Genomic DNA, 16933 nt, shown 5'->3' with positions numbered 1-16933 from the left:
CTCCTGGCTAGCTTGATTGCTTGAGCAAAGATCGGAAAATGGGGAGGGGGGGAAATGTGATTTCTTTCTGAGTTCCTAGAAGGAGGGTGGGTGAGGGCACAAGATCAAATCAAAGAGAGGTTGGTTTCACGAGGGGAGGTTCTGCCTGAATGCTAGGAGAAATGAATGACCTCAACAGGGCAATCAATATTGGAGGATAAGAGGGTTTTAAACCAAGATCGAAGAAAGAAACTATAGACTACCCTAAAATAATAATAATAATAATAATAATAATAATAATAATAATAATAATAATAATAATAATAATAATAATAATAATAGTAGTAGTAGTAGTAGTAGTAGTAATGAGGGACGCGGTGGCTCAGTGGGTTAGGACGCTGAGCTTGTCGATCAGAAGGTCGGCAGTTTGGCGGGTCGAATCCCGAGTGCCGCGTAACAGAGTGGAACGCCTGTTACTCGTCCCAGCTTCTGCCCACCTAGCAGTTCGAAAGCGCATAAAAATGCAAGTAGAAAAATAGGGGCCACTATGGTGGGAAGGTCACAGCGTTCCGTGCGCCTTTGGCGTCTAGTCATGCCGGCCACATGACCACGGAGACGTCCTCGGACAAGCGCTGGCTCTTCGGCTTTGAAACGGAGATGAGCACCGGCCCCTAGAGTTGGAAACGACTAGCACGCGTGTGCGGGGGAACCTTTACCTTTTTAGTAATAGTAGTAGCAGTAGTAGTAATAGTAATAGTAATAATAATAGAGTTGAAAGAGACTTTGGAGGTCTTCCAGTCCGGACCCCCTGCTCAGGCAGGAAACCCTATACCATTTCAGACAAATGGCTGTCCAGTCTCTTCTTAAAATCTTCCAGTATTAGAGCATCCACAACTTCTGGAGGCAGCTCATTCCACTGATTAATTGTCCTCACTGTCAGGAAATTTCTGCAGACAGAGGCTGAAGCCCCAGAGAATCAATTCCTCCAACCCAAAACTCACCGCTTTCCCTTCCCCCCCTCCCTAGGCTGGCTGCGTGGTTTGCCAGGATGGTAGGAAAGTCCATCAATTGCACATTCTTTCCCAATCAAGTTCTTTTTTCAAAAAAAAAAAAAGAAAGAAAGAAAGAAAAGAAAAGAGGGAATTTGTGATTCAGGCAGGGAGGACCAGGAAAGAAGGAGTCTTTTTTTTAAAAAAAAAGTGAAATAAAAGAAACAAAACTACGCTCTGTGGGTAATGTGCTCGGCGGCTGAGGTGCGCGCCTCTTCTAAAGGCTGGAAATGAAGTCAGCCACTGCCAATAATTGGAAAGCTGTGAAGGGCTTGGAGAAGAAGGCTTGCTTAACGGTCGAGTCCTGCAAAAACCATTAGACTTGGTCACTCCTTGTAACTTCCAGGCTGGTTGTGAGGGATTAGCTTTGGCAAACTCCGTGTAGTTGGCAAAAGGCACACGCTTCTGAAATGAATCCCAGTGCGATTTGAACTAAAAGATGGCCGAAAGAAGTAAAGCGAATCCAATTCCCTTTACGTTAATCTGCAAGACCAGATCTAAGTTCTCGGCTTCAAAAGTAGATTTGACATTCCTCCTGTTTTAAAGAAGATACATTTTGGAAGTCACCTCACCCTTAACTGTATTGGCTGATACTACACGGGCCTTTGGGGGGGCTACCCAGCCTCCGTTCCAGTGTAGGCATCATTGATGTTGCTTGTGCTAAATTCAGTTTAAAACTTAAAAGCGGACAGGGCAGAATTTGGTTAAATATTATCCTGCCTGTCAGTGAAGCCAATTGTCCAGTGAGTTGAATGCATAGCCATCTGTCAGGCAGGCAAATTTCGGAGATCCTGAAGCTTGTCCAGGCTCAGGCTTGATGACCGCTAAAACCCCTTTCCACGTTTTAGAGTTTGGCTCGGCTCCTGCCTTGTATGAATCATCATCAAACCATCATGCCTTGGTCTGCATTAGCTTAGTGCAGTGCGCCATATACCTATAAATCATAGTTTACGGTTCAATGCAATGCAAGAAGCCAGCGAACAGCGCATTACTCACTAGGCTGCGATTCTTACAATAGCAAGAGATGTCCTTTCGATCATATCTCTTTTGCTGTTGACTCTGGTGATTAATATTTTTCTAATTGCAGCTTGCACACATCCCCTTGCCCATAACGTTCTGGAGTTTGTAAAAGTGAAGAATGGGCAACGATGGGGACGATGTACCATCAAATCAGTGTCAACTTTTAGATATACCTCCTGTAGGACAGTGTCTCCCCAACTTGGTCCTTTTGGGTCTCCCCACCTCGACGCCGGCCACCCTCTTTGTTAAGCACAGGAAAAATCAGGAAATCCAGGCAGTTTAAAATAAACAGAAAGGTTCATTGCAAGCTCACGTTCACTGCAAAAATCTGAATCAGTAACAGTCAAAGCAAATTGGAGGTAAAGAGCCACAGGAATTCAAGGTGGGCTGGGCTTAGATCTCTCGTGAGCGTGAAGGGATTCGAGACTGATGACTTATTTGACCCCCTCCCTCCCTCCCTGGGTCACAGCCTGGTGATCTCCTACCTACATCCTTCTTCTCTTTCCTTCCGCCTTTCTCCAATCTTTTCCGGAAAACCGAGTCTTTGTGTAAAACGGGTAAGCCCTCGTTCATTTAGTGACCTTCAAAGTTACAACAGCATTGGGAAAAAAAGGGACTTGTGTGCCTTTTCCAGACTTACGACCATTGCAGCATCTCCATGGTCATGTGATCATAATTCGGAGGCTGGCCAACTGAGTCAGATTCACTCAGCAACCGTGTTACTCACTTAACAACTGCAGCGATTCATTTAACAGTTGTGGCAAGGAAGGTCGTAAAGTGAGGCAAAACTCACTTAAGAAATGTCTCACTTAGCAACGGAAATGTTAGGGCTCCATTGCGGCCGCAACATCAAAGATTATCCTTACATCCAAACTGTAATCATTTTTGAGCCTGGTTATTTCTGCCTGGAATGGGTGGGCTTTTGACGATCCATTAATTTATTTTCTTGGCTGGTTAGGACGTTCTCCAGTTGTCTGCAACACCTTTCAAAAGTGCCTGTGGCATGTTGCAGCTTTGGAGCCAAGAACTTTTTTGGGGGGTGGGGGGTGGGGGTCGGCAGTCCAATGACAGTTTAGAAAACTCTGTAAACTTTGGTTGAACAAGATCCCTCTGTACAGGGAAATGTTAAAAACACAGAAAATGTGTGTGTGTGTGTGTGTGTGTGTGTGTGTGTGTAAATTAATAAGCACTATGTCATTAATCAACCCCAATGCATTCACTCCTGTTTATGGACAGGGAGAATTTATTTATTTATTTATTTATTTATTTATTTATTTATTTATTTATTTATTTATTTATTTATTTATTGGGACTTATATGCCGCCCTATCTCCTGAAGGAGAGATAGGAATTCTTTTCCCTTTGTTGCCGAATTGCAAGAAAATGTGTATCTGTGTCTGCGTATTAATAGAAAGAAAAACTTTTTTTAAAAAAAAAAAAGCCAGAGTTTTATCACTTCCCCTCTTTCGTGCTTCTGCTAATGGGAACGGCAACAGTTACATTAAGGATTTGGCTAAATCTCAAGATTACGAGATTTTTTTTTCCCCCCTTAAATTCTTTTTCTTCTCCTTGACGTTTGGCACCCGTTAATCCTGTTTTTTATGGATTTAAAGGAACAGCAGATTCCCAGGTTGAAAATCCCGATCCCCCACCTGAAGAGGGCAATGGGGGAATGGGGTGGGGAGGTGAATTATTTTTTAAAAAAAATGGGAGAGAGGTTCCCCCTTCTGCCTTTTGGCAGAGAGACATCCACTCTGTTATTTCAAAGGTTTGGAAACACACACACACACACACACCGTGCCAGCAAACTCAGAGAGAGAAAAATGTATGTATATAAGCGTGTTTGCATGCCTTGAATCTTAATATCATCCCTTTTACTGGAAACTACTTTCCCAGAAGCCCTAATGCCTTTTTGTTTCAAGAGGAATCTGAAACTCGATTTTATTCCTTTACATAGCCTCTTTCCCCCCCCACACACACACATCCCCACCGCTTTAACATTTATGATCTTTACAAACCAAGTGGTCTTCTGCAATTGAGACCAAATTTGGAGACTCCTGAAGGGACAGGGACCCCGGTCACAGAGTTGCCAGGGTTAACACCGATGGTTAAAAAACCTGTAAGCGCCAAATTCACCCTTCCATTGCGAAGTTCTTCATTTCTTCATTTCCTTGGCCTTTTTCATTTCCTGCTCAGTCTATCTGAGGGAGATGGGGTGTGGGGGTGGTGGTTTTTTTTTAAGAAATAGGAAAGATAAATTATAAATAAATCGTCAGATCCTCTTTCGGGGCAAGCAAACCAGGTTTCTCGTAGCAGCAGGCTTGTCTTTGCTTTTACACATCCGGCCTTCTTTTTTTTTCCCCACCCCTTGCCTAAATAATTGATAGAGGAGTTCTGCCAATCTCCAGATTTCCTTCAGCCTGCGATTCTCGGATCTGCAAGGCAATTCACACACCCTTCGCATTCCTAAGGGGTTCCGAACTCATGTTACAGATGATCCTGTGGTTGCTGTGGCCAGCAGGCCTGACACACACACACACACACACCGTTAAGATCTGTCAATCGTGGCTTAGAACTTAGTGGATTGTGTGAATCAAGGCAGTATGACCTGCACAGTAGATTAAGAGTAGAACAAGACACGGTTAAGCACCGGATGTGAAACCAGTGGCCAGCTGACTCATAGCTGATCCCATCTGAGATAGGACTCAAATCGGACGGTTTGCAGAAATAGATAACGGACAGTCAGAATGTCTCCTCTGACTGCCTATCTCTAAAATAGGATCCATGAATCAATTTCAGGATTTGTCTACGGAGATTCCTGGTCATAGTCGTCACAAAGATGCTTTTTTTTTCTTTCTTTCTTCCTTTCCCAAAAGGCAGCTGGACTATTTTTTTTATTTTTTTTTCCTTGAGGGAGGAGACGTTTCGCTTCTCAGCTCTGACTAAAAGAACTGAAAAAGCTTCTTGGCTGAAAAGAGAAATGTCTTCCTCAAGGAAAAAATAGGCCAGTTAACTCCCCCCCCTTCCTTTAAAAAAAAAAGTACCTTTGAGACAAGTTCAGGAGCCTTTTTTTTACAATTCTGAAATTTAAAAAAAAACCAATTGTGGCACCAATCAGTCTCCCATCTTCTCCTTTTCTTTTAAAATATCATTTTATTGACATTTCATAGTTTAAAGTTCAGAAGGTATGCTTCCTCCATCTCCTCCAGCACCCTCGCTTCCGGCTGGTGATCTCAATTATTTTTCTGCCGAAAAAACAATAAGAGAGAGACGCTGGGAAGTGTCTCATCTTGTGTTCTTCTACTCAAGGAATTACAAAAATCCGTTTTGTAGGATGCAGCAGAGAAAGTGTCTGCGTGTGGGTGGGGGCAGGAAACATTTTTATTTCACTGTTATTAGCCCTTGACAGAGTAACTAACTTTCCTATCTTAAAAAAAAAGATAAATTGCCCAATGAAGCATTTTTACTTCTCTCAATTAATCCCAACCATAATACTAATAAATCCGGCAGGAGCTGTAATGAAATACAGCCAGCCTTGGGCACCTACAGGCTGTCAAGAGAAATGGAGACAAATATTTTCTCCTTAGGAGCGGTTGAAGATGGATATGTACCGTGGTGGAGAGATTTCTTGAAGGAAGAGATAAATGTCAAAGGTTGGGATGTAAACCTGTGGGGGGGGGGAGAGGGAGGGTTTCAGAGTACATTTTTATTCTGTTCATCAGCATTTGGGCATCTGTACAGTTAGGATGGCAATTGCATCATCAGCCAAGACATTAATCCCAACGCAATTTTAAAATGAGATTTCAAACCAGTAACAGTATAGCAGAGTTGGAAGGGACCTTTGAGGTCATCTAGTCCAACCCCCTGCTCAGGCAGGAAACCCTATCCCATTTCAGACAAATGGCTGTCCAGTCTCTTCTTAAAAACTTCCAGTGTTGGGGCATTCACCGCTTCTGGAGGCAGGTTGTTCCACTGGTTAATTGTTCTCACTGTCAGGAAATTTCTCCTTAGTTCCAGGTTGCTTCTCTCCTTGGTTAGTTTCCATCCGTTGCTTCTTGTCCTGCCTTTAATTTATTTTAATTTTAGGTGCTTTGGAGAACAGCTTGACTCCCTCTTCTTTGGGGCAGCCCCTGAGATACTGGAGTACTGCTATCATGTCACCCCTAGTCCTCCTTTTCATTAAACCAGACATTCCCAATTCCTGCAATGGTTCTTCATACGTTTTAGCCTCCAGTCCCCTAATCATTTTTGTTACTCTTCTCCGCACTCTTTCTAGAGTCTCAACATCGTTTTTATGAAACAGTACACTTTTTAAAAAAAAAATCACGGCAACCCTTATCTTTTTTACCCACGGAACCCAAATTCGGCTCAGGCGTATAGAGCAGGAACTTCAGAAGAATGCAATGTGGGTATGCATCTCACTTAGCCTGCCACTCAAAATGGAAGTCCTGCCAGCCAGACAACTTTCAAAGTAAAAGTATTTTATTTGCAAATATCACAAGGGGCAGGCGAACCCAGGGCCAGGATGTGGAATGTAGCAAGGAGCAATAAGAAAAAAAAAGAATTCAAATAATGGCAGTCCTGATTTGCACAGGGGAGAAAAAATAACAACAAAAAAACAACAACAATCAGAAAGCAAACTACTAAGATTCCCTTAAAAATCTAGCATTTTCTATGCCACAGTTGCTCCAAGGAGCCTCCAGGTTTTTAACCCAACGGATGAGTTAACCCACTTTCTGGAATTCCAAAATGCAATGAATCACAAACTAATTAAAAAGGCTGGATTAGCATATACCTATAAGCCACACGCAAAGCCCGGATAAAAGCTAATGAGGTTAATGTGTTATCACCTGGAATCTCCCATATCTTCCTGAGCTGATTAGCTGTATTGTACAAACATTCTCTTCTGAATGCGTCTTTTTTAGTCTCAGGTATTCAAAACAGCACCCTATCTGAACTTACCGGCCCCAGAAGAGAAATTGTGTTGATTTATGTTGGAATTATATATTATATGAGCCTGCAATCTCTCTAGTGCTCTGTATAAATTGGATATAATAATATCGTTACTTGGTTGGAATCAGAATACAAAATTGCTAACTTTGGCTTCACCAATTAAGTCATTGTTTGTGGCTAATAGTTTTGTATGAATCTGTAGCTTGTGTACCATGGTTTATTATGGCATGTAAGCCAGGAACACAGTTAATCGACTTATTTATGCAGTTAAAATAAGCCATCCTTTCTTGCAACGTACCAGTTTGGTGCATTTGGTCCAATAGTCTTAAAGGGAAAAGTTTGTCATCTTTTTGCTTTTGACCAATTTTACTTTTGGGTGGGTAGGCCCTATTACGTTCCCCTCAAAGATTTTGGGAAGAAACTTTCACAAAGTTAGTGGCCCTTTAGCTCCACAAGAAAAGACCCCACTTGAAAAACTGAAGCGATGGAGGAAATGTTGACGGAAAAATTTATCCCTCCAGGTTGCTTTCTCCCCTGGGTTAGTTTCCATCCGTGGCTTCTTGTCCTGCCTTCAGGCGCTTTGGAGAGTAAGTTCCCTCTTCTCTGTGGCAGTGAGGGAATAGCAGGGTCTCCACCAGAGCGGCCCCATTACTTTGTAGAATCAGTGGCTGCCTTTGCAATTCTGGCTGGGTTGAAGTGTTAAAATCTCTTGCTTTGTGTTTCTCTCCCCGCCCCCCCTTCTTCAGTTGTAACTGCTGCCTTTCTTCTTTTTTCAATCTTCCAATTTCCTTTTGCTGCATTATCACTCTTTCCTTTGTTTGTTGGCCTGCTTGATGACTTATTCTTCAGAAGAAAGGAGGGCTTGTGCGGCTCAGTCTGAGAGACAATCCCCATCTAGGCCTTCCCCTCCATCATTCCTGGAAGAAAAACTTCCAACTTTCCTGCAGAAGTTGGGTTAGCCAGGGCTAGCTAGCAACCCTCCTCAAGGCAGGAGTGAACTAAATGTTCAGCTTCTGCAGAAGCCCCACCAGATGGAGAGAGAAGACCATGAACCCAACCCTCGGGAGTTCCCACCCTGACCCAGGTTTTCCGGCTTGCTCCACCAGGCTGCAACCCCCACAACTTAGCAAGGTCTCAGCCAGGTTGGCCAACTACAGTAACCACCAACGGAGAAACCCCCCCACACACACACACACATCCGTCCCGATCCCTCGCGGAGGGGTGGGGGGTACTTTCGCTGGCTAAAGGCCGGAGCTGCCGCGAGTCACCGACTCTCCCGCCGGACGATCCCGGAGAGTAAACGTGGTCCAGCGCTCTCCGCTTTGCCCTGCCACGCGCGACACACACAAACACAAACACACACAAACACACACACACACACACAGACACAGAGACAGACACTCTTTCCGGGTGGGTGGCCGAGGACCGCCCGTCCGCCCCCCCTCCCACTCCAGGGCAAGACTCTTGGGGGGCGCCCCCTCCCCCAAAGCCCCCCTCCCTCCCACCCGATCCTCGGAGCGCCCTGCGGAACGCCAGGCGACAAGGCGGCGGCAGCGGCGGCAGGCGCCTCCCCTCCTCCTCCTCCTCCCCCGCCTTCCGCCCAGGCAGCGCCGTCCGAGCCGCGGGCTCCGCCTTCTTCGCCCGCCCGCGGAGAGCCTGGAGCTCGGCGCTGCACCTTGGCAAGTCACATCACGGGCGGGCGGCGCGATTAGCCATTAACCGGCGCGTCGGTTCCAGCGGCGGACAGGGGCGGTCTCTCTGCCGGAGTCCCCCCCCCACCCGTCCCCGCCTCTCTCTCTCTCTCTCTCTCTCTCTCTCTCTCTCGCGGCCGCAGAGGCGGGCAGCGCAGCCCGGCTTTCTATCTTCCCTTCTCTCTCTCTCTCTCTCTCTCTCTCTTTCTCTCTCTTTCCTTCCCGCTTCCTCCTCCTCCCCCTTTTTGCAATTCAGATCGCATGCAAATTGCTTTCCCCCCCCTCGCCCCCGCCGGAGCCCTTTTCTGCCCCTGCCGAAGGAGGCGGCCAGCTTGAGCCGGGAAGGGACGTAGCTCGCTCTCGCCGCCTCCCTCCCTCTTCTTTCTCCGCCCCCCCCACAACCTCTCTCCCGGCCGCACTTTCTCCCTCCGCTTCTCTCGTCGCAAACGCCCCCCCCAGGCCTCCCAACTTAGGATCGCCGCGGGGGAGGCGCGCAAACTCCGGCTTCCTCGCGGGCTCTCGCCGCCGCCGCCGCCTCTTATTGTGCCGCGATGCGGCGGGCGAAGGGCTTTCCCGGATCGCCCCCCGCCGCCGCCGCCTGCCTCCTGCCTTCTCCGCCGCCTTCTCCTCTCCGGCTCTCGCTGCTGCTGCTGCTGGCCTCGTGGCCGGCCCTTTGCAACAGAAGCTGCCCGGAGAAAGAGCTGGAGCGGCGGGAGGAAGAAGCCAACGTCGTGCTGACCGGCACGGTGGAGGAGATCCTCAACGTCGATCCGGTGCACCAGACCTACTCTTGCAAGGTGATGTGGGGGTTGTGTGTGTAGGGGGGGGTTTCTTCCTTCTTGGGCCCGAACTTTACTCGCTAAAGGGGGGGGGGAAGGGCGATCGCACGGCCCCACTTGTTGCTTTCCCATCCCCCCCCCCGCAATCTCCCGCCCCGTCCTTGGTTAGGAGAGAAAGAAAGAAAGAAGGAAAGAAAGAAAGAAAGAAAGAAAGAAAGAAAGAAAGAAAGAAAGATAAAGAGAGATAAAGAGAGAGAGAGATAAAGAGAGAGAGAGAGAAAGAGAGAAAGAGAGAAAGGAAAAGAGCCTGTTGGTTTTCTGTGCTTTTTTTTAATCTTGGGCATCGGCTGGCTCTCGCGCCGAGGATGTCAGAGGATTTTTTTTCCTTTTTTTTCCTGCAAGACCAGACTAGTCGGGAGGAAGTGGTTTCTTTCTTTCCTTCCAGGCTGACTTCCCCCCCCCCGCCCCCTTCCCCCTTCGTAGGAGCTTCTCTCGTGGAGGTGGCCAGCAGCTGATTGTGCGTCCGGGATTGGAAAAATGAATTATAACCCCCCCCTTTTTTTTAGAATGAGCTCTCTCCAAGAAATAGGCAATTAAACCCCTGTTTCGTGTGCCGACTGAGCAGCCTGGCATTTGCAATGCAAAGGAAAGACCCGTCCCCATTTTTGCCTTCCCTCCCATTGCTAATAAAGTCTGCCTTGGATGTCTCACCGTTCTCCTTCCCAAAATAATAATAATAAAAATAAAAAACCCATTTCTCTTCCTCCACGACTTGGCAGGGCATTTTGGGAGCAACATTCCACCTTCTTTTCCGAGGTACCCTTTTTAAACTTTTTAAAAAAGTTTTCTTTAAAACTCTCAGCCACAAAAAATGCACTCGATCCCCTTTCTTTACTGTAGAACCGTTGTGTCAGATTGTTGTGTCAGATTGCGGATCTTTCCCTCAGCTTCCATGGGAAGCTGATAGAAATGGATGGATAGATACCTCTTCCTAACAAAATTGATAATTGCCTGAGAATAAATCTAATTAAACACAGCAAAACATCTCTTCCGGGTTGAAGTCTTGGCACTAAGCCTCAGTGTGTTTTAACTCTGTTTTTTTTCTTTAATAAACCAGGTTTGTGGGGTGAGATCTAAGCCATGCCTGCCTGTGGAAGCTCATTTACAAGGCAAGGACAGTGGTGTTGTCGCAGGACGAATTACTGGCTAGGGAATTCTGGGAATCGAAGTCCACGTAGTGTAAAGTTGCCAAGATTGGCAAATACTGTCTTAAGAGTCCTTTCAACGGTCCTTGTCCTGAAGTAACAGGAGGACGGGGTTGGATAGCGTTAAAAGAAACTCATTTTTAAGTAGGATCATTCCAGGGGTTGTGGGAAACCTGTGAATAGAAGCCTGCATGTCTCCAGAGGAACAGTATTTGAGAACTAGACGTGTCTTGGCTAATACCATTACATAGAAAACCAGAACAAGTTTCTCAGCTGACTTACTAAGCCCTTTGCTAGTGGAAGGATGCAACGTTTGACATCTGTCTCTTCTCTGTGAATTCCAGTGGCTGCTTAGCTTCCCTGGAGAAAAAGAGACCCTTGGTTTTCCACTAATAAGGACACCTGGCAGATTAAAAGGATGCAAGCCTTTGTTTATCACTAGAAGCTTTGCGGTCATCCCTCTTCAATAATTAAACCCCGGTCTTCTTTCCATGATTTTCCCGACAGCCATCACTTTATGAAGAGAGAAAGGGCTCGCTCGCTCTGCTCTCCTGTTGTGTGTGTCTGATGCACAACGCTACATTTTTTTTCAACAACGCAAGTACGGAAATGCATTTGTTGCTCGCACAATGTAGAACCCTGCATAATTTGTGGTTTGTTTGTTTTTTTTTGTTTTTTTTTTTAGTCAAATGGGTGAGTTTGGATCCCTACGGGCAAAACGAGCTCTTCCCACAGTTTGTGGAAGAAAATTTATCTAAAGCCTGTTCCCTGTAATGGAACCCTTTGACATTCTTGAGGGAGGTTGCCCATTTCAACAGGAGATAGAAGATAGACTCGTGCAGAGAAGAAGATAGACTCGTGAAGACAGACTCGTGCAGAGGCACGGAAGATGGATTCCTCTCTAGGAACAATTCGCCAGCTCTAAGGAAAGGAAGTGAGCAATTTACAGGGATTCGCTGCAGGGGTGAGGTGGAATTAAATGATCCAGAGGGGGATGGTTTAAGAAAAGGAAGTAGAGCAAGTAAATCATAAAACTGCATGAAGCTGCTTCGGACTCAGCCAGAGGATTCAGTCTTCAATTCCTCCTAGCACATGGTTTGTAAATTACAATATTGCCAAATGTGAGTGTTGGACTTCAGCTGCCATTCAGGGGCAGAACTAACAATTGGCAGTACAGACAGTCCTGGATTTACTACAACGTTCAAAGTGATAATGGCAGTGGAAAAAAGGGACCTATGAGCATTTTACGGCCTTCGTAGCAGCCCCGTGATCTGGTTGATCAAAATGCAGACGCCTGACAACTCATTCATAGTTATGACATTTGCAGTGTCCCTCAGTCACGCAATCCCATTTTTGCGACCTGTTGACAAGCAAAGCCAACGGGAAATCCAGATTCAACCACGTTACTAATTCATCAGCCGCAGTGGTTCTTTTAACAACCGTGGCAAGAAAGGTCGTAAAATGGGGCAAAAATCACTTAACAAATGTCTCGCTTAACGACAGAAATGCGGGCCTCAATTTTCGCAAGTCGAGGATTGCCCGATTTGGTGCCAACTTGGGTTAAACCCAGTTGCTGAATTAAGCGTCTTCTCGAGCGAACGCTGCCCGTGATTTGCTGCCTTTTTCCATCGCACAAATCTTTTTGATCTCCCTTCGGTGCCAACTCGGTTCTAAGATTGGGTGGCACTCACGAATGCCTCTTTGATTATAGGTAGTTTAATAGTTTAAAAAAAACTATTTTAAAACAATGTTTGAGCAGAATTCCATTTTAAAGACAAGGACGCGCGCTTCTCGTTGGGTTTCAGTGTTCTGGTGCGTAATTAGGTATTTTTAGGCAGCAAGGAAGGAGAGGCGGTGGCTTGAAGAGTCTTTGAAAAATTGCTGCGGAGGGAAGCCAACCTCAAACATCTGTGCTATAGAGCAGGCTGCTTTTTACACATTCTGCTTGGAAAAGTTTCAAAGCCACCCCTTGGAATCAAATCTCTAGTCGAAAATAGTTGCTGTCTTATTGTTTGGCTCTAAAATCACCTTCCAGCTATAGATTTTTTTTCCTCCCCCCCTTCCTCTGTTAAACCTTGCTGATTTTAAAACAAACAAACCAGACTGAAGCGGCAGCTAGTTAGTTGCTGGTATTTTTCAATCCATATTGCAACATCAGTCCAGACTGCATTCCCCAAAAGATTTCCCTAGAACGGGGAGGGGGGGAGAGAGAGAAAAATTGACACAGCCTGCCCTTGACATAACGACCACAACTTCCATTGCTAAGCAAGACAGTTGTTGAAGTGGAACTTCTGCCCCATCTTATATGGCCTTTCTAGGCACAGTTGTTAAGTGGATCTGGCTTCACCCGTTGACTTTGCTTGTCGGAAGGTCGTAAAAGGGGACCACATAGCCCCCCCCCCGGGGACACTGCAACCGTCGTAAATAGGAGTCAATTGCCAAAGGGTCTGAATTTCGATCATGTGACCGTGGGGATGTTGCAACGGTCGCCAGTGTGAAAAAAAACACGATCCTCAGTCACTAAGCTTAAGAAGTCTGTGAGGCTGACTGATCTGAAACTTTAAATATGTGGGGTGCCTTAAGCTGCTCTTCACTGTGTGGTTAAAAGTCCAAATACCCCCCTCCAAAAAAGATAAGAAAATGCACCGTGTGAAAGAAACCTAACCTAGTGCAGTGCTTTCTGCCATTAATTTCCCAGACAGCTGATTAACTAGGGGCCGGTGCTCATCTCCGTTTCAAAGCCGAAGAGCCAGCGCTTGTCCGAGGACGTCTCCGTGGTCATGTGGCCGGCATGACTAGACGCCAAAGGTGCACGGAACGCTGTTCCCTTCCCACCGGAGTGGTCCCTATTTTTCCACTTGCATTTTTACCTGCTTTCGAACTGCTAGGTTGGCAGAAGCTGGGACGCGTAACAGGCGCTCACTCTGCTACGTGGCACTTGGGATTCGACCCGCCAAACTGCCGACCTTCTGATCGACAAGCTCAGCGTCCTAACCCACTGAGCCACCGCGTCCCTGGCATGTGCTATTAACAGAACCCTATTTTTTGCTGATTTTATTCCAGACACATAGGAAGCTGCGGCCAACACTCTGCTCCATTTCCTTAGAATGGTGGAATTGGGAAGGAGCCACAAGGATTATCTCCTCTGCCCTTGCCGCGCGTGTGTGTGTGTGCGCGCGCAGGAAGGCAGATTATCTGTGAAAGGTGGTCTGGCCTGGCTAGCAGTCTCTCACAGGATTTTGTAAAAAAAAAAAAAAAAAAGGAAATGAAAAAAACAACAACAACCATCCCATTCCCAAACCAAAAAGGGCAACCTGTTTTGACTAGTTAGAGGCCTTCCAAGATTTCTGCAAGAAGTTTTTTTTAAAAAAAAAAATCAGAAGAGCAAGGTGAATTTTACACGTCCACATTTACAAGGGTGCATTACAATCCCTGCATTTTCAGTCAATCTTCAGTTGAATTCCATGCAGTCTTCAACTGAACCGTCAGTTAGGAGGCTTTTCAGTGCCCAAACTGGCACAAATCCAGCCGTTGCCGCAGTACACACACACACACACACACACACACACACACACACACACACGCACAAAGCCTCATGGTTTGCTGCCTGGGGATGTTGCACGAACTCTCCAGGGTTGCTTTATTTGACAAGCTGTGTTGGGACAGTTTGAAATCGCATCAGCTTCTCTAAGAATCCTATGGCTTAATGCAGAGGTCCCCAACCTTTTGGGCACCAGGGGCCCCCTGTTCCGTGGAGAAAGGTTTTTTCCACGGACCCGGAGAGTGCGTGGTTTTGCGTGGGGGGCCTGCATCCCGCGGATGGGGCTTTGCTTGTTTGTGCGGACCGGTTGCTGGCATGCTGCAGCCTGGTAGCGGTCCCCAGACCAAGGGTTGGGGACCCCTGGTTTAATGGCTTTAATGTATGGGAAGTTGCTCTACGCTAAATCAAGGAAGGTTTTGATGTAGTTTTGCACCCGATGCAGAGTCCAGTAATACTGTACGTGTGGCATAACAATGTGGCAATGAAACAAATGCGATTTTGCTAGGTGCTGTGTAGATGGTGATGCAAATAAACGTGCCCAGGCTTTCATTAGCAGTCTGCCAAGGAAAAACAGTCTTAGAAAGGCTGACAACTCCCCCCCCCTTTTTTTTTAAAGGGAGACCCCTCCAATTAACCCTGCAGGGTTCTTAATGGGTAATTCACTGAAGTGGTTGGCTTCCTTCTTAATGCTCCCTTCAGCAACGTGAATTTCAACTACTTCTTAAAAGCATTTTTCCTCCTCTCTTGTCTTAAAAAAAATCTCTTGTTGCTGGTATCACCTTCCCTCAGACTTGATCCTCTTAGGATTCTTTCTTCCCACCTTCTTCTTCTTTTTTTAAAAAAAAAATCCTCTGCGTACCCCTAAAGGAATCTCTCAAAAGGGCTTAGGTGTGGTTCATGTTAATTTCCCCAGCCTCCGGTGTGAGGTGTGATGGTAGCGGTGGTTTTTAACTTTCCTGAGCTGGCTGTTAAGTGATTCTCTCCTTCCTTCCTTCCTCCTCCCCCACCACCACCCCGCTCCCCCCCCCAGCCAGGTCAGAAAATGAATCTCTGGAAATCTTTAGTCCTGGGCTGATCCTGGCAACATATTCATAACCCCGAGGCAAAAATGATGCCTAGTTCACGGGCCTTAAGGTAGATCAGAGCTGCGTTTTCAGTTCGGTTTGGCCCCTGCATTCACTCGTTATTTTAAAGTTCATTTATTTTCTTCGTAAAGGTCAGGGTGGCCTGTATGCCTCCCCTGTTTTTATCCTCAAAACAGCCCCACGAAGTAGACTGGATTGAGGAAAACAAAATGAACTGTACTTATTTATTAAATATTGCGGCAGAGAGCCTGGAGAGCTTTTTATTGATCCAGCAAAGGTAATTTCACTCGATGTCCATATAACCATATTTTATATATAGGCCTTATTGTTCTGGGTTTGGAGTCTGATATGACCTTATCTAATTAAGGTATTATTCTCTCTCTCTCTCTCTCTCTCTCTCTCTCTCTCTCTCTCTCTCTCTCTCTCTCTCTCTCTCTCCCTCCCTCCCTCCCTCCCTCCCTCCCTCCCTCCCTCCCTCCCTCTTTCCCTCCCTCATAACATAGCGACCTTATCAATACAGTATTGTATAAGTATATATATATATATTGTATAACTATAACTATATAACTATAACTAAACTATATCTATATCTATCTATCTATGTATAAAATCTATATCCATCCACGTATGGTTGCAAAAGAGTTATACAATCTGTTAGCGAGGATGATGGGGTTTGTAGTTACAAGCATACTTTAAGAGCGCTACATGAAGGAAGGTATCGGTGTGACTGGCTTAGCTGATAGATAATCTTTAAATTCCCAGAGAAATAATGCCTTCCCTGAGTGCAAAGGACACAGTTTGCAAAGGCTTGGTGGTTGTGACATGTGTTTAAGTAATAGTAAAGTAGTTGGATTTGTTTAGCAAAATGTTTAGATAGCTGAAATCGGTGCTGTTTGTAGTTTACTCTTATCTATAAAGACATTGCCTTTACCTCACCTTTCAAAGTTCTCAATATTTTTAAAATAAAATAACACTTTACCGATTGGCGTGGGTCAACAACTCCGGGCATTCTTTTACTTGCGTTTAGGGAGTGGGGAGGGGAGGGGAAAAAAACTTCTCTTCCCAGAAAAACTCAGACAAACAGGTGGCGAAGGGCCCAGCCTGGCTCCAACCTTGGCAGAAAAAAAAATCTGCTTGCAGACATTTTTCCTCCATCCAGCTATGCACATCCTGGGCCTCTCCGATGCCTAATCTTCCCTTGCTTTGCCAAGAAATTAGGTGGGGCCATTTGTGTGCTTCAAGGTGGTGTGTTCTCTCCCTTCCTCCTGCCGCAACTTGAATCTGGAGCAAAGTGTATAGGCAGCTGATGCCAAGGCCTTTTCTCCCATTCTTGGGACGGTTTTTTTAACCCGGGGTGGTTCCTGTTAACGCCGGTGTCTTTAACGTGGGCTTTTGCGAGGGCCATTTCTTCCGTCTCCCCATTCTTCGAGACCGCGTTGGTCTTCCTGGCACCAGCCTCTGGTCAGGTCAAATTTGAGGAATGTCTAGTGTTTGCTTCTTGACACGGAGAAGTATTTGTCTGCTCCTTACCTCTCCGCACAAGGGGCTCAGCCGCCAGGCAGAAATATTCTGGGTACGGCAAGGGGAGGTCGGCTGCCCTCGGCAAACGCTCTTCTTCCTGTCTGTGGCAAA

General features: G+C 46.1%; 1 protein-coding gene across 2 annotated transcripts in view; it reads left to right on the top strand.

The window, feature by feature from the left end:
• Nucleotides 1-9057: 9057 nt before the first annotated feature.
• Nucleotides 9058-16933, top strand: part of AGRN (agrin) — a 128421-nt gene continuing 120545 nt past the window's right edge. For both annotated transcript variants that reach the window (XR_014028210.1, XM_081341355.1), the window contains exon 1: nucleotides 9058-9488. Coding sequence is in view for 1 of the 2 variants with exons in the window: in XM_081341355.1 (XP_081197481.1) it covers nucleotides 9243-9488 (246 nt within the window). In the remaining variant the exon portion in view is untranslated. The remainder of the gene's footprint in view (nucleotides 9489-16933) is intronic.

The sequence above is a fragment of the Vipera berus genome (genome assembly GCF_964194415.1).
Source record: "Vipera berus genome assembly, chromosome: 17".
NCBI lineage: Eukaryota > Metazoa > Chordata > Lepidosauria > Squamata > Viperidae > Vipera > Vipera berus.
This window is presented reverse-complemented; position numbering and strand designations above follow the sequence as displayed.